Genomic DNA, 18524 nt, shown 5'->3' with positions numbered 1-18524 from the left:
AAAGTTTTGATAAAATATTTTTGCAGTAATAGTTTCATTTGTTTTAATTTGTAAACTGTTGATAAACGTTTTTATTTATAAAAGTTTTAATTTTGTATTTCGTCATAATTGGATTTAGAACATTAACGTGTATTTTAAAATATTTTTTTTTACCGAAGTAAAATAGTAGTATCGAACTGTGCCAACAGATGGCATTTATTTATAATTTGATAATAATTATATCTCCTATGGTGTAACGATCTTTCTTAAAAGAAAAATGGATGATGTAAATATAAATTACTTAAATTTAGCTTATTAAATTTTTATATCACTACTTGTCTTATTTATTAAAGGACCTCGAACTATCCACCAAATTAAAGTAGATCACAGTGACAGTAAATATATATAACAATATCAAAATATAACAACATAGTACTTAATATACTCACCCACACTCACTATTACAAATTAATAAGTTTAAAAATACGAAAGATAACTAACACTACTAGAAAGCAAAAGAAAACAATAATTAATAACAAAATTAAAGAAAACCATGATCCATAATAACGAAACAAGTTTAAGAGAACTTATTAGTACTTAAACAAATTCAAAAAGTGTTTTACTAATGTTGTTTAATAAGTGTAAAACACTTTTTGAATTTGTTTAGCAGATTAGAAATATCAAGTGATGATAAAAGTCCGTTATATAGCCTACAGAGCCTAGACTCAGCAGCGTAGTGTCCGAAATTTGTTTCAGACATTTGTTCTTGTAAAACCCATACATAAGGTAAAATCGAAACGTCCAGGAATACCTACCGAATAAACCTTTATATTGTAATCAACACTGAGAAGTGAAGACAAGTATTTTAAAGTTTAAAAAAGTAATTATGAGGTGTACTGACACTTGTCCGTGTGTTGTCTTTCACATACTTATATGAAAGATTAATTATTACCTATATTTTTACATCGTTCTCTCTCTTTCCGTCTAGAACCTAGGGATAAATTGTCAAAAGGTAAAAAAAAAGTACTAGAACATACAAAGCTGTAAAAACGTAGCGGCATATGTAAGCCTCTTTAGCTCAGTGGTAGAGCACTGGTCTCGTAAACCAGGGGTCGTGAGTTCAAACCTCACAGGAGGCAATTATAAGGTATTTTTTGTATCCCACAAAATCTAATTTATAAATAAAACAAAATGTAAAATAAACACTTAAATACTGATTAAATACCCTCCGTCTACCAATATTCGCCATCGTGTGGTATAAACATCACAAATTATTTCTTCCATGCGTTTTGTAACACATAAACATATTTTTTTCGGAATTCGAACAGTGATTTAACATTACACAATTTTTTTGATTGCTTTGAATGACCAGACGAGCTTGTGGTTCGCCTGATGGTAAGCGATACGGCGATAATATAAGCGATACGAATTACAAAGAGTTGTGTGGTATTCCAATGCGCTCGCAAGCCTAAGACATGAAAAGTCTTATTATGTCCAGTAGTTACACTGGCTACAATGTCCTTCAAACCGGAACACAACAGTGACTACACACTACTGCTTGGAAATAGAAAGAAATAGACAGAAATAGACATTGCGGTGGTAAGTACCTACCCAGGCGGACTCTCACATATGAGAAACCTACCACCAGTAATCTGAAGGCTGAAAATCAAATAATAAAAAAAATCAAAAAAAAATATTATAGAGTGTAACATCACCTAAACAAAAACCACAATCCTCCACACCACTCTAATTAATTTTAGACTACATAAGACCTAAAATTAAAGGTAAACGACCCACGATCCGCGAATGTGTCTGACAAGGCGATTGATTACGCTCGCAACGGATCCGATTTAAAACGGCTTTGTCACAGTGTAATGTACAATTAAACTACATTCATCAATCATAACTCGTGTATACATTTTTGATTCGTGTTTGATTACACGGCAGTTTGTTTTTATCCTCATGTCACACGATCAGGCAGTGAAGGGTGAAGTTTTCCAAATAATAACCTCACAACATTAGGCACTATGCGTAAATGCGCTCTCCAAATCATTATAATCATAATAAGATTTTACATAAATTACGAAAAGAAAGCCGGCAGGATTGAGTAATAATTATTTACAAAATATTTTTTTAAATCTATGCATCTTATAAAACAAAACCCCTTTTTCTGTCTATTATTATGTTATCGATTTTCTCAAAATCTACTGAACGGATTTTTATGAAATTTAGTATGGAGATAGTTTAAGACCCTGGAAAGGTTATAAGCTACTTTTTATCCCGAGAAAGTATATTGCGAAACTTTTTTTCCTGAAAAAACTCCTTAACGCGGGTGAAACCGCGAGCTAAAGCTAGTTTTGTAAAACTTTTCTACTTATCTTCATAAATTTGGTACCTAAGTAGAACCCATGAAAAAAACATTCGCGCTTCAAAAAAAAACATTTGCTCCTCAAAAAAATCTTCTGCTTAAGTGTTCCAATCACAGTCCAAACAATAGTAATCCATATAATGGTTCATTGACTCGTAATCTATTACGATAAAGAATTGAGGCGATCTTAAGAACAAAAACGCACTATCATTTTTACCTACGAAATTTATCAGCCTCTTCACATTGCCTACAAAAAGAACTAGATAGTAAAATAATCTCATTGACCTCTATTATATTTGTAGTACAATCATGGAAAGTTCCAACATCAAATTCATTTAACGTTTTTAAAGTGGTAGGACCACAGTTTTATATGCAGCATGAACAGTCCAGCTCGACCGGGATGATACTGACCATCCAGTGCGAAATTATGCTGTTTTTCATACGGGCAGAGCCACGTGACCCCACTACACGATATATAGATTAGCGACTGACGAGAAATGTCCTCCCTAGTCAACTTAATTATGCCGACCTCTCCGGAATCTAATATACATAGGCTGATTCTGGAACGCGAGAGCCACTACCTACCATTGCATTCCTATGGTGGTCGCTGTCCGTGCAGATACAAATATCCTACCACCAGTGTTGCGTTTGATACGATCACTGACTGCCAGAAGTTTTGTGATCCTCTCTCTATTCTAATTCCTATACCTTCTTAAATACCAGGAACGCATCCATGCTTTTTTGCGTCAATAAATGAAAACATCTGTAGTCTGTAACTCTACTAACATTGTGCCCAAAAATCATCCATGAGTAACGAATATTTTCACCAAAAATCTCGGTTTTTCTTTTATGATTTTTTTTTCTTTTTTGTATTTTAGTGCGGATATGGAGTGTGCGTACTGCATAAATGTATTTCTGCATGAAAATGTAATGTTGCCGCTGCGACGAATTCACTAGTAGTAGTGTGCATAAGGACATTTAAAATAAAAAAATGATACTTGCACTTATTTTACATCTATTTTTAGTCTTTTTTTATTCATTTACGTTTATTGTAGTGTTATTTTCAAGAAGGTTTGATTTAGTAACGCAATGTTAAAATAACTCTTTTTCCGCGGGAAAATACGTCTTATCTATACCAAGATAAGGAATATTTTCCCGGAGATGAGTGGAACGCTTATTTTGTTTTCACTAGTCTTCAATCCCTATATTGATACAGGCGTGGTGACAACTCACCATCACTACCAATCTACTCGTTCAAACTCCATACAAAACACTGACAACCAACTCATTTCCCGTCCGTACTAAACACTGTAATAGTAACACATAGAAAATAGGTTTCAATTTGAAAAGGAAAACATAATTAATCCTAACTGGACTACAGGTTAGGTACAAAGGAACTTTACAAAGGGCACGTTTCATTGTTATTGTGTTTTTGTTAATAAAGTGTAAAATGGAGCCGGCAATGGTAGCGATTTCGTTTCTACTTCGATTTTGTTAAAGCAAAGGTTTAAATGTACAAAGTGTAATGGTCTTACTAATATATTATCATTTGTGACTATCTTTTGCTTGCGGCGATGTTTATATTGTCTGTTAGCTGAATAAAATATATGGAAAGTAAGGACAATGTAACTTATTAATAAAATAGTTTTGGAAACGTAGTATAAGTTCCACATATAAGCGAGTTCAACCGAAAAAAAATAACCATTAAAATCTTTATGACAATCGTTGCTGATAGAACTAATTGAGCATAGTGAGAAGTGAGTTCTATGCTCCCTTAACACGGAATATTAGATTTTCGAATGCTATATCACAATACTATTATAAGAATTAAGAATTTAATAATAAGTATATTAGTTGTAGCATCGTATCAGTGTTAACTGTAATTGATATTACAATTTAGTTTAATAAATAAATAAAATCCGCTGAACTATAACATAAAAATACCGGCCCTTTGTTATAAACTGTCCAATGATAGGCACGAGCCCCCTTTACTACTGAAAAGATTTAAGCCTTAGTCCACCACGCTGGCCTAATGTGGGTTGGCAAACTTCGCAAAGTCTTGGAATTCTGATGCAATTATTCTTAGGTATATAGATTTCCTTACGATGTTTTTTTTTTGCTTTCGATAATTGATAAACAAAGATACATCGTAATAAGTGTCCCTATATCTCGAGTTCCCAACCACCAAAATGTCGCAATCGTATCTCGCTCGTAAGTACCCCAAATCCGTTCAGAAATTGACGGATTTTGGTCTGTCTGGCTAGTTTTAGAAGATATTGAACCACGTATGATTTAGTTTCATTTCGTCGAAGACTGCAATGCTATTATGTCAGTAATGTTACAGAATTCATAGAATCTAATAAAACCAACCCAGCCCAATCAAAGCACGAAACAGATTCAAGATTCAAAAAGGATAGAGTATTGGTTCAGATTGCTTTTAATATAAGAACGCAAATCCCATAAATAGAATGTCAACTGATAAAACAAAATGAATTCATTTACACTTCGTACAAAACCCAGTGAAGCGATTTTGAACAAAATATGGAAAAAAAAATACGAAATATAACATTTGTAATGAAAACATTTCAAGAGACAAAATGCTATTTCCAATACGTGATGTATGGATGTGGTAAATGAAACAAAGCACACAGGATGCGAGTGTTTTTTTATTTTTATCCAAACAATAAAAATATCCATCGGGCCATGTGGTGTTACGAGTATCCCCTACAGAGCTTCCCGTTGTAAAATTCACACCGAACTGTAACACTGGTTCGAACTATTTCGTAATATACCTACATGGCGTCTGTATATTTTAAAATCGTAGACTTTTCATGTCAGGACATTAACATTTGCAAAAACTTAAAAATGAAAGAAGTAAAAAGTATCGTAATTTTTTTTTTGTTTCTTTTTTCGGTTTTTGTCGTCCAATATTGCGTAGCGTTTCACGGCAATTTCACTCACATCTGATCTCATTAATATTATGAATGCATGTTTCTCAAAATATTTGTATATTTGAATGTAAAAATAAACGCCTAAAATCTCTGAACGGATTCGAAGAATTTGGCAAATAGATTGACAGTAACCTGTATTAAAATATAGGCTATTTGGTCTCGTGGGAAATGTTGAATTTTAATTTTATTTTTTTTTTCAATAGTTTTGGCACTAGAGTTGTCCAAATGTATGGATCGCAGTGATTTATAACTTTTAAGTCTTTTTACGTTGCCAATGCTGCGAGTAACACCTAGTACAGTAATACCCAGTTATAATCAGACAAATTTAGGTTTAAAGAGTTTTATTATCATAAGAAATAATACATTTCACTTGTAATGAGATGCATACATTTACAATTATAGTCTCTGTTACATACTCGTCACGATAATTATATGCAAATTAAGTTTTTATTTATATTATAAAAAAAAAATTTAATGTTCATTAGGTTTAAATCAATAAGCCTTTAAATACATACAAACACTTTTAGATTTTAGGTGTCTTCCACCCGAGTCCATATATTTTTAACAACATTTCTCCTTAGCAATAAGGATACGGTGTAACGTCCGCCTGTGTAATGTTTTTATTTTGTAAACACATTACAATTAAAACAAATCGCTGGCCGTAATGCAGCTGAATTAACCATATCTTTTTTAAACATTGTCCGTTGTTCCTTTGTAAAGGAAATTAATTATAATGCCTAATGTGGCCTAACCTTAAATGATAAATATCAGCAAAAATTATACAAAATGTATTGCATTCACAATAAACGCAGATTGCAGCTTTATTTATTATTTTAAATATTTTTTACCTATTTTATTCATAAAATTATACATGATTTAATATTCAATGACTTGTAATCAAATGTAAACTTCATATTTCCTAAAATAAAAAATTATACGCGTTGTATTGAACCACACAAAACAAAATATTTTAATTTCATATAGTTAGAAACTATTTTCTCAAAAAAACAAAAGAACAACAAACAAACACTGGACTGATTTCACTTAATTTAGTATGGAGATGGTTTCAAGACCTTGGAAAAGACATAGGCCACCTTTTATCCCGCGAACATTTATAGCAGGACTATTATCCCGGAAAAACTTTATCACGCTGGCGAAACCGCAAGAAACAGCTAGTTTAATAAAAAAAAAAGTATAAATTACGCTGCAAAAACAGTATTACTTGCACGCAGCCAAGTGAAGCTTTGAAACAAAGAAATTGCAACATAGCATACTTTTAATTCTTTTAAGCCTTACAGTTCAATTCCTTTGCCACCCAGAAACTAATTAAAAATGCGGAGGTATTTACAAAAAATATTCAAATAACGAACTGTTTTGTTCGGTGTTATTTCTTTATTTATAAAAATGTTTTACGATAATATAATAATGAACAGTGAAACCCTTGGTAAAGTGTGGAAGGTGGCAAACAATATCGAAGATTCAAATAACGATATTTCTCTGCCCAAAATATGGTATGTTTAAAATATTTTTTACAATTGTAACGATTTTTAAATATCCCACTATATTATGCTAAATTATTACGATTTTGATATATGCCACTACATTATGCTAAACTGAAATAGCTATAGACATAATTATGTAATTTAAGTAAAGAAATATGTTATTTTATTTCACAGAATGGTTTTTGTACAGGGTAACCCGTATATCAATGTGAACTGAAATAAGAATATTACTGAGGGGGTAGGACGAATACAAACTCATACAAGATGTTGCCTGTATGTTTAGATTGTTTCCGGGACATCTTAAAATTAGATCACAAGACCAGTGACCCTAACAACCAACATGTTAGTTCAATCGATTTTTAAAAATGTTTTGTTGATTTCGCCATCGCAAATAAAATGACTTCTAAATTATAAACCATCCAGAGACGAATTCTTCCACGCCTTTATCGCCGAAAGGATAGACAGAAACACAACTAATACAACCAATTGTCGGCATGTGTATTTCGTTCCATGACAGGGAACAAGCCTATGGGGCACAAATTTTAGACTCCGGGTTGACATCAATTAGAAAAACTAGTTTTCCAGAACCATTCAACCACACCAAACCATTACTTCTATCGGAATTTACTCTACGATACTTCACAGGCAATATAACTACGCCACCGAGACAGCGATAAACTGCTCATAGAAAATTCAAAAAATACAATAAAACTAACTCCAATACTATAGACTACATTTCAGCACGATACCTCTCTAAAATAATACTACTAATATAGCATACAGAAGACAAATAGGGACAGATCGCGATACATGGAGCGTCAATATGACGCATCGTCAGTCACGACTCGAGCCAGTGACGGCTCATTAACTAGGATATGTGGCTGGACTAACAGGTGTTCCACTGGCTTGTTAGCTATAGGTACATGCTGAGAAACAACTTGATATAACTTGTAAACTGTAGGTATAATATACAGGGTCATTTTCACATTGCGTTACTAAATGAAACCACATACTTATCCACTTGAAAATAATACTTTACAATAAGTTACTCGAGCCGTAGATGTAAAATAAAAAAGTGCAAGTTTCGGACATAATAAATATAAATAAAAAGTCATTTTAATTTTACGGACCCTAATACCATTACTAATACTCTAAGAGAATATGTCGCCGCGGCAACATCATACTTTCAGTCAGAAATACACTCATGCATACGCCATATTTGCAAGAAACTACAAAATGGTCATTAAATCAGAAAATTAAAATCAGGGTTTTTAGTGAAAATATTCTTTACTAATGGATAATTTTTGGTACAATGTCAGCAAAGGTGAAGACGAGTATGTGGTTTCATTAAGGAACGCAATGGTAAAATGACCTTGTATAAACACCTTGATATACACAATTCTTATCACTTTTTGAAAAAAAAAATATTTTAACCACTGTCACTTTCGTTTACGTTAAATGATATGTCAATTTTGCATTATATAATTAAGCATTTACGTTTGCATATTCTAAAGACAATATGATTACCCTATTATGCAGAAGCAATGAAAATTTTAAAGGAGGCACTTTTAAATCAGGGAATACCAGAGTTGAAAAGGAAATGTTATTTATTACAGCATCGTCTATGAAACTAAAAGTCAAAGGAAAAACTAAATAAACAACATTTATTTACCACTAGGTACTTATATCCCTTAGCTAGCGTCGATTTTAGTACTTGTAAACATTATTTTTGTTTAGCTTTAATATATCCATTTCCATAATTATTTTCAACTCCTAGAGGACTACGAGATAATATTTTGTACTTAATTAGATAAGGGCCTTTGTCCACGCGACAAACAATATGTCAATGACTTATTCTGACATGACGTATCAAGCTCACTGAGGATATGGCCTAATTCATGCGCCCTTGAAAAGATCTAACGTCGTAGATACTAACTAATAAAGTACCATTTTATTGGTAAAAAAATGTATCCCCTTAAAATACGTGCTTCAGAAACCGCAAAAAAATATGAAACATGAAATCCAAAAGTGAAAATCTGTAGTCTTAGGGCCTATGCACATGGTGTATTTTTAACCCGTCGACAATGTAGAAATGACGCACGCTAACGCGCTTTAAATTGAATTCAGACTAGATACATGTCTGTCATGTCATGTCTTGTTGATTACATGGAGGAGTATCTTTTACTCCAGACTTTTCAACAGTAATAAGCCCTCCCCCAAACCACTGACTCCGAAAATTGACAAACAAACGCAATACGGACGAGTTTTGAACGCGGTTCCCACGCGTTTCTATCGCTTTGTACTCGCGTTTGAATCGATACAAATCTGACAAGTGACAATCTGCTATTTGGATATCTACAGCGCCGTGAACGCGCGATCGTAAAACGTGCGTCGTCCGCGCGTTTAAAATACACCATGTGCGTAAGCCCTTACAAACTCTATGCGGAGACTTACTATTTTACAAGACGTGCTAGCGACGATAATAAAGGACTTGGAATAACTATTTATCTAGCACTTCTACCTGGCAATCTTCCAACTGTCCCTAGGGTTCACTTTCCTAGTGCCAGAGAAATAATTATTGAAATTAATATCTCCTTGCTACAATAAACAGCGATAATAGAAGACATAATGGGACAGACTGCCGAGATAAAGCTCCGCAGGTTCAAAACCTAAGGCACTTAATGGATAGTATTTTTATTAATGTGGATTTTGAATATTATTTCAATTAAGACAATTTCGATAATAGTTTGACAGTACAAAAATATCTGTGCTGTTCTCCGCCATATATGAGCTAGTACCAAGAAACCTATATACCTAAGAAAAATCTATAAAAAAATCCGATATTTATTTATATTATTTAGTCTGGCAATTGAAAATGCACCAGACCGATATGGTGGACTGAAACCTAAAAATAAAAAATATCATGATTTCTTATGTAACCGCGAAAAAATGCGTTTATTGTTTTATTTTCAATAAAAATATCTTTAAATTTGCTGCTATGTGCCGCGCAGTTGTAGCGTGCACACAGAACTGGCAATTTTTTTTTCCAAATGATTCGACACAGAGAACTTTTTAATTATTCGACTTTGGGGAGAGAGACGGTGTCGCTTTGCGTGTTTATATTAGGGTTTTGTCAGTGGTTGGGTACGCTATTTGATACGTCTGTCCTCCACCACTAACTGTGTTGTTATAACATTAGTATTTATGTTTCGATATGAGACTTTAATTTTTAAACATATTTTCGGTGTTGGGAAGATGGAGGCGAGCGGGGTCCGCTATTTGATACGTTGCCCGCTCGCCTCCATAAATGCACTGGAAAATTTGAAGCTCTAAACTCTCTCAATAGACCTTTGTCTAACAGTGACACAGTAATACACAGCTGGTATTACCAGTGGCAAAGGGTCCATATAAGCCGATTCGTGCCGACTTCCATTTATTTAGTACTAGCTGACCCGACAGACGTCCTGTCTTAACTATGTATGCACGCGCGCAATCTGTCGATCGCTGACAGTTATTTCAAACCACTAACAGTTATGTAAAATTAATATTGTCGTTAAGATTTCTTAAATTTTCTAAAATTCTGCGCAACTTTTTGATTTTTTTCTTTCATAAGAACCTTCTCCTGACAATAACAAACACAAGTATACATCGCACTCTTAGAACTAAGGTGATCTAACTAAAAAAGACGATTTGTGGGAAACGAATAAAAATGATTTGAAAACAATATAGAAGGCATTGAAATGGGCGGTCGTCGAAAGTGAGAATCTCTGTTTCTATTCTTTATTGTCTTTTTCTTGTCATAGGGTTATAGAGTTCGCTTTGAAAGGTCGTTTTTTGACAAAATCAGAAAATATATAAACATTTTAAGTTAGTTCACTGTAGTCAAAGAGAATTATAATATATATGGAAAACTTCTAAGGGTCTTCTAACGTTCTAAGGGTGCTTTGTCGGGTTTCCTTTTAGAATATTTCACTTTCCGCCACTGATTGTTACAGTGAACAATTAGACGATTGGTTGGGAAATGAAGAAGAAGTTCCTTACAAACGTCTATCGCTGAGGACATCAGCAATGTTCATCGACGGCGCTGCTAAGCTATATAAACAGGGGATGCAGAAGTTATTTGAAGGTAAATCAAAAGTGTTTTTCGTAAAGAATTTTTAATTTTAATGTATTTTTATGAGTCAATTATATAAATATTTTCGAACTTTTCAATAGTCTCTCAAATATTTACATTTCTAATCGGAAAACTTATCTATTTGAAACAAAAACACATTTTGTTTTTCTACCCTTGAATGTTATAATAAAAAAATTAAAATCATCTCCAAACGTAGAAAAAGAAACATAATAATTTAGAACATAATAATTGTAACAAACAGGGCTATAAACAATTTAAATTTAGAACGAACACACAATTCGTTACAGATATAGACAGTTTGGACAAAGCGATGTCTTCTCGCAAAAGACGTCGGGACGTTCCAGGTACAATAGCATTGTTAGCTTTGTCATTCATATCGTTGGAAACCGGTTACAGCACACAAAAGAAATGCTATATTCAAATAATAACAATAAACTTGCAAACGCGACAGCAACTTAATAAGATACTGCTAACTAGTTATGGCGTCGCGTGAAACACATTTCCTGAAACGAAAGGCTGGCATAATTCTGTCGACTGGCAAGGGGTAATCATCTCTCATCAGTCTATCTAGATTCTACTCCACTTACTATGTACAGTAAGGTCACTTCGCCGCGACCTTGTAAAAAGTACGACTATGTAAGTACCTTCGTGTTCCTAGTTACCTAGTTCGTGATGAAAGTTGCCTATGTTAATTCCAGAGCATGGTCAACTTGGTGCCAAAATTCATCCAAATTCATTGCTATTTGCTCATTTTCCCACACATTTGCATTTATATCAGTGAATGGCACTGGCGTAGTTATATTACTGTACAACTGCAATGCTAACGTTTCGGCTTCGTACCTCGAATCGGGCAAATTGATATTGAGGTTTTCTGCTCAATATCAGCCCGGAGTCTAGAATTTGGGCCCGATATGGCTCGCTCCCTTATCACGGGACGGAATATACGCAGCGAAAAGTGGATATATTAGTGCCTGCTATTCCTTTAGGAATAAAAGGTGTGTGTGAGTAAGACAGTAAGATTAATATAATAACCCGTTTCACAAATTTTAAGTACATTTAATTTAACCGTTATCGTATTAAACAACTAAATAGATAGTATTCATTTCATAACCATTTATTTGGGAGCATGATTAGTGGGACTTTTGTATTTGCTCGGCTTATACATTTAGGTATGTAACAAGTAGCATTTACTTAAATATTGTGAAATGGATCCCAAGTGTTGAAACTAAATGTGTAAATAAATGATTACAATATTTTTACATTAAAACCATGCATTTATATAATATAGAGTAGATGATTGTCATAAAAATTTAACGCATACAATCTTGTACTTTCCACCTGACTGAATATGATTTTCAATTTCAAGCGAATCCAACTTAAACTAATACGAGTAAAAAACCCGCACTGCGCTGGCTTTATGCGCACTTGGCCGGATTTATTCGATTTATTAAAGTAGCCAGTGGTTAGATAACCGTACAGCTCTAAATATTAGAGAGTTCTTAAAATTTTACGATATTTTCTTACAACTTGGAGAAATTCAATTGCAAATGGAACATGAATTGCAGTATAAATCAGTTTCTAGGTTATTTTCTTAAGCAATTTTTATAATTTTGTTTGCGCCATGTGTGTTTTAAGTGTTATTTACTGTACCCTGAATGTTTTGTATTGTGAAGAAAGTTATGATAATCATTGCATTATATAAAATAATTAGGAAGATTACTAAGTCAAGGTGATTATTGACAACTAACCGCCATTTTTAATCTATCTAAAAAATGGACCAATGAGAACGAAGTATTTTTGACATGTTTACAAATGACGTATTTTGATTGATTCATTCTCGGAATCATATTGAAGTTCGTTTATTGAAAACGGCTGTAAGTAGCTCTGAATTCTTTATTAAGGCGATACCTCAAGGTCCATTTTCATACATTTTGTTTCACCTTTAATCTGGGTAACTAAACAAGTATTGGCAAGTAAAGAATTTCGGCCTTTAAAATTTAATATGACGAAATTTTAAAGGCAGAAATATCCATGATTATTAATTATTTTTACGTTTTTCTTTCAACTGCGAGAACTAATCACTAACTAGACGTGAATTTAAATTCTTTACTTGCCAATACTTGTTTAGTCACCCAGATTAAAGGTGAAACAAAATGTATGAAAATGGACCTTGAGGTATCGCCTTAACCGATTTTTTTTAATTTCGCCGAACTAGCTTCAGATTGATTTACCCATATTACAGCGAAAGTTAAAAATAAGATTTCCTATAGTATTTTCATAATAATTAAATATTATGGATTTATAGATTACTCAACAAGCAGTACTAGCACTTCAGACACTGTACCAACCCCTGAGAAAATGATGAGGCGCCACCCATATGATGTAGGTATAGGTAAGTAACACACTTCATGATATCTAAGATTGTCAAAGTCTTTTATACCGCGGATAAGTCATTATTCACAAGTCATAAGTAATTTTAAGTACTTACTTAAAATTATAATGCGAGAAATAAAAACTAGCCATTAGATGGCTTGATGTAATTTTTTCGCAAAACGAAAACTAAAATAAAAAAAATGATTAGAAACCTAAATAGCACTGAGATTAATGTCATTTCTCAATGCACAAATAATAGGTACATTACTTACAAAATACCATAAAAACTAAAAACTTGTAAATCAGATACCTTAATGTAATTTTTTTGCAAAACGAAAACTGAAATAAAACTACCATCCAAAGAGTTTGATTACAAACCCCTAAATAGCACTTTGACTGATGTAATTTCTCAATGCACAAAGAATATGTACATTACTCACAAAGTGTCTCTAAAACATTAAAATGTTTTTTTAAAATAGATGCAATAATTTCAGATACGTCTCAAATAAACGGAACGCGTTGGAGGAGTTATGAAGACCGTTCGCCAAGCATCTGCAGTAATAAAACGGTTGAAAGATGGACATTTCGCGGCACCAACAATAACATATTTATTAGAGACGACAATAGGACTTCCAGTGTCGTAACGTCTGAAGTAAGTTGTTGCTTTACGACATTTTCCTTGATTACATTTTTCATTAATGGGTTCTGTTAAAACATGGTCTGATTATAAATAGTGGACAATTATTGCACTTCAATCATTAAGTTTTTATTTTAATTTATTTTAAGAACAAACAGTGGTTATTACATTAAATCAATTAAACCTTACAAATAACTTCAAATATTTTAAATATATGACCTTTAGTTGCCACGGCAATTCATTGATATGTTGAAGTGTTCGACTATCAATGGCTTTTAGTATTTCAAAGATTTATTTGAACCTATCGCCTGCGGATCTGCCGGCGTGAAAAAGGCTTTCCAGAATAAATATTTTCCCAAAATAAAATAAGGCAAGTAGCACTTAGGAGTAATGTAAGTTCCTATTAGAAAAGAAATTTTCAAAATCGGTTTAGTAGTTCGTGAGATTAACGCGCTCAAACAAACTAGCTCTTGAGCTTTATATATTAGTATAGATTTAATACAACTATTGTATCACAGATGTAATCCATTTCCATGAGAATGAAGCCGCTATTTTACAAAAAAAGTGGCAAATTAAATAACCTTAATAACGCTATAAATATCTAATAATTTACTCTATGAAGAAATATTAAATTGTCCAACTTTCAACAGGATTCTGACGAAATTCAAGAAGTTCAGCGGAAGGAACAAGAAGTTCAGACCACACTCTCCTTCGCCCCTAATGTAGAAAGAGCAAATGCACAGACTAACGGATTTGATGAGAATCTTCCATTTGGTTACGTCATCATTCATGATAACTACCGATCTCGAATTCCAAGCAAAATTATATTCTCCTCACTCAATGCAGACGTTAAAAATATTTTTTGATTTGTAAAATTATCGATTTACATAATCGATTATATGATTATTGAATGTATTAATTATTAATGATTAATTTGCTTACGACAATGTAAGACATTAAAATAAAACTATTTACGTGGTTATTTATATTATTATTTTCTCCCGACCTTTCGAAAAAATTACAGCCCTCATGGAATCCGCCCTACAACCATAAAGGCTGCAAAGTCTTCGAAACGTCAGAAAAAAATAATAATAAATAAATAACCGTAATTCGTAAGTTGGTTTATTTTAATGTATTAATTACTCTAAAGAAAGTATATTTGCGATTATTTAGTTGCTATCATTGTAACGCCAACCATAGGTTTAGTCAGCATTTTTCACCTAAAACTTAGGTATACTATATGTATTTTTGTAAAACGAAAATTAAAAATATTTTCTTCAACTTTCCTACTTTATTGATTTACATAATTAGGAACCTTCTGAACCTTTCACCGCATTTCACAGCATTCACACCATTACATCACAGCATTAAAACATAATTTTCCCCGGATAAATATAAAACATAGTAAGAAACACGAATAAAAGCTTACATGACGACAAGATTTGATATCAAATGCTTATTTCAAAGGTATAAATCATAAATAAATCGAAATGCATGAAATTCATGTATTGCGACAATTTTAAAACGGCACCCAAGTTTCCTTGCATTTTTATTTATAGAAACGCAAGTGGCGGTCCACTCTGCCCCGGGTAATAGAACTGGATGGTAAAGTAAAAAGTCAAATGAGAACCTCCCGGCGGACCTACAAAGGCATCAGACACCGACCTAGGGCACCTAGATTGGCTCGACAGTTATGTATTCAAAATTCCTTTGCGTCCTATCTTTTTTAAAATTCCTTTATTTTGTTTCTCTTTTTTGAGATAGGATTTTTTAATCTAGGAGGCATTTACTATTATACACGTATTGAATAATATATCTTGATTTAATGTAATTGCAGTTCATAGCGTTGTTTTTCTTGAACCTCGTTATTTTGTGATGTACTGAATTTGTTTTCATTCGGGATATGAGAGAAGAAATTCGTAAAAACTATTTCAAAGTAACAATTAATCCTTGATTAATAGAAGTCACTTAGTATTTATATATAGTATACATTAACTACATAATTGAAATTAAATTTGTTCAAATTATATTGCTAAGACATCTAAGGTAAAAAAACAATTCAAGTCATATAATAATTATGCAAGTACTTATTAGAAATCTTATATCTAATACAGACAAATGAACCATATTTAGTAAAATTTAATTCTATGATGTTCAGTAGCACGAATGTCGTATCCCTATGTCAATAAGCACTATTTTCCCGTGTCACTCTAGAAACACGTCCACTGCGGCACTCAATTGGAAATTATTTTTCCTTTTGCAGTCTGTATGGTTTACAAGTCTCTTGTTTGATCTCAATGCAGCTTTTTAACAGTTCCTCTGTGATATACTAATAAACAGACTGTTGGAGGCACGTAGACTTCTGCACTTTGAATATTTTTTGCACAAGTGTTTGTAAAGAATAAATAAAAGAGTAAAGTGACAACTGAGTACATTTTATTTCACTGTATCTTTCTTTACTTGTATGTTATAATACCGAACCGTTATCATGGCCATACTAAGCATATAAATATTGGAAGAAAGAAAAAAAAGAAAGACATTTATTTTGCAAAACACAAGATACATAAATATGACAAACAGTCGAAACATATAAAAAATCTGTTAAAACTATGTCACAAAAAAGGCTCCAACTTAGCAACATGCTGACAATGGAGCCAGCGCTAATCTTCCGTTAGGTCGTTTGTTAGTTGAGATCACGGACAGCAAAAATTGTGAGCAAAAATAAATAATAAAATATTGCATCTTATTATGCCGATAATTAAAGGAAATAAGTTATCTTGCTGGTCGGTATTTTTCTAAGACATACGTGGTAGGTATAGTGAAATAATTTCCCATAAAAATTGTACAGGGTCATTTTGACATTGCGTTGCTAATTAAAACCAAATACTTGTCTTGTTGATATTAAAACTTTACAATAAATTACTTGAACTGCAGATGTAAAATAAAGAAGTGTAATTGTCGAACAAATAAATATCAATAAAAATAATTTTAGTTACACACGACCTGATGCCACTACTGTACTCGCCACTGCTATACTCTGGTCGGTATGGTGGTCGGACGAATAAACGACGAAATCTCTGGTGAAGGTAATGAGCCTTGTTTGTAATTTATTTGTCTCTCATGGTGAGCCAATGGTGGGGTTAATTGGCGCTCTAGGTTACCAACTTACTTGAATATTGCTTTGTAATATCTGCGACGACAAATCTACAACAAGAGAACGAGAGTCATTGCATCCCTCGTCTATTACTAGAACTATCCTCAACTGTACACTGACTGACAAAACGTCACTTGCTGAACCAACTAATACGTGATATTCACGATACCATTCAATCAAGCACATAACATATTAACATCCAACAAATGAAGACTACTATTCTACATATATACTCTACAACTGATACCTCAGTCGCAGGATCAAGTATCACGAGATTTACACCACATACACCTTGGCTGCTACATAATAAGGCACATAATCGATACCTATAAAGATAAACACATAGAGTCTGTATTCCTCTAGCAATTTCAGATATTTTACCTAAACTACATAGCTACATTTATCCAGCACTCAGCGAGTTCTCGACACTGAATTACTGCAGGTCAGCTAACAACTCACTAGAGGTCTTGGCTAGCACGGATAATGTAAAAATATGGGTTCTTGTGAGTAAAGCACTTGAGTTTAAAGTGCTGTGACGCGGTACAGCATCTATGTTAGTTCTTGATACTAATTATGGATGGAATTGTATACTTAACTCTACAGTATGTGAGGTTAGTTGAGGGGCCTGTTTGAAGAGGCCATTGAGTGTTCGAACCTCGTCCCAAATGTATATAAAATAAAGTTTATTCTCGCGGCTTCGCCCGCGTGAAAGAGTTTGCCGGGAAAAAAGTCCCTCTACTTATTTCCCGGGATAGAAAGTAGTCTATGTCCTTCCTAAGGTATCCAACTATCTTAAACAAATTTCGTAGAAATTCTTAGGGTAGTTTTTGTGTTTATCGCGTTCAGACAGTCTGACAGATGCGGCGGAGCAGTTTATAATATATTTTTAGAACTTTCTAAGAATCATTTACGCAGCGCACACAACGAAAGCTCTCAAAAAGAATTAATTTTCCTCATTTTGTAACATTTTTTATTGACGATCCGCTCATATTGGTCATAGCGTGATGTTATGTAGCCTATAGCCTGCCGCGATAAACGGGCTATCCAACACTTAAATATTTTTTCAATTCGAACCAGCAGTTTCAGAGATTAGCGCGTACAAACAAACTCTTCAGCTTTATATAATAGTATAGATAGATATGAACTTACCCCCTTATTCATAGACGTTATTTATCTAAGGACGGAGCTTTGCTGTGATAACGAGTCTGTTTCTAAGTGCTGACGACATGGCAGCCTTCGCAGTGCGAAGACATTCGGCCGTTGTGATTGGCTAATATTGAGATACAACTTGAATCTAGTTGTCTGTCAGATAAACAAAGCTGAGAAACAGACTTGTTATCACACCAATGCTCCGTCCTTAGATAAATAACGTCTATAAAAAAGGGGTTATTTTTAAGGGAATTTTAATATTTAAGTATTTGCCTA

General features: G+C 33.2%; 1 protein-coding gene, 1 long non-coding RNA gene and 1 other non-coding gene across 4 annotated transcripts; 2 read left to right on the top strand and 1 right to left on the bottom strand.

Annotated features, from left to right (window-relative positions):
- The first annotated feature begins 1046 nt into the window (after nucleotides 1-1046).
- On the top strand, nucleotides 1047-1118 carry Trnat-cgu. The gene has a single exon. It is a non-coding gene; the product is annotated as a tRNA-Thr (tRNA).
- Nucleotides 1119-6595: 5477 nt separating this feature from the next.
- On the top strand, nucleotides 6596-15226 carry LOC115449156. Of its 2 annotated transcripts, XM_030176888.2 has the most exons (6): nucleotides 6596-6809; nucleotides 10796-10926; nucleotides 11223-11279; nucleotides 13241-13327; nucleotides 13803-13960; nucleotides 14596-15226. In XM_030176888.2, exons 1-6 carry the CDS (start codon nucleotides 6703-6705, stop codon nucleotides 14809-14811), a joined length of 756 nt encoding a protein of 251 aa, XP_030032748.2. In that variant the 5' UTR covers nucleotides 6596-6702; the 3' UTR covers nucleotides 14812-15226. The 2 variants fall into 2 exon arrangements, with proteins under 2 accessions (XP_030032748.2, XP_030032749.2); XM_030176889.2 differs by lacking the exon at nucleotides 11223-11279.
- A 1138-nt stretch (nucleotides 15227-16364) lies between these two features.
- LOC115449162 lies at nucleotides 16365-18011 on the bottom strand. The gene is made up of 2 exons (XR_005112136.1): nucleotides 17347-18011; nucleotides 16365-17149 (listed from the first exon to the last, which is right to left on the bottom strand). It is a non-coding gene; the product is annotated as an uncharacterized LOC115449162 (long non-coding RNA).
- Nucleotides 18012-18524: the final 513 nt, after the last annotated feature.

The sequence above is a fragment of the Manduca sexta genome, chromosome 9, assembly GCF_014839805.1.
Source record: "Manduca sexta isolate Smith_Timp_Sample1 chromosome 9, JHU_Msex_v1.0, whole genome shotgun sequence".
Lineage (NCBI taxonomy): Eukaryota > Metazoa > Arthropoda > Insecta > Lepidoptera > Sphingidae > Manduca > Manduca sexta.
Note: the sequence above shows the minus strand (reverse complement) of the source record. Positions and strands in the feature narration are given on the sequence as shown.

Coding starts and splice junctions, on each gene's coding strand:
- LOC115449156 (XM_030176888.2), top strand. CDS start 6,703: ATGTTTTACGATAATATAATAATGAACAGTGAAACCCTTGGTAAAGTG. Junction 11,280..13,240: donor AAGACGTCGGGACGTTCCAG/GTACAATAGCAT, acceptor ATGGATTTATAG/ATTACTCAACAAGCAGTACT. Junction 13,961..14,595: donor CCAGTGTCGTAACGTCTGAA/GTAAGTTGTTGC, acceptor AACTTTCAACAG/GATTCTGACGAAATTCAAGA.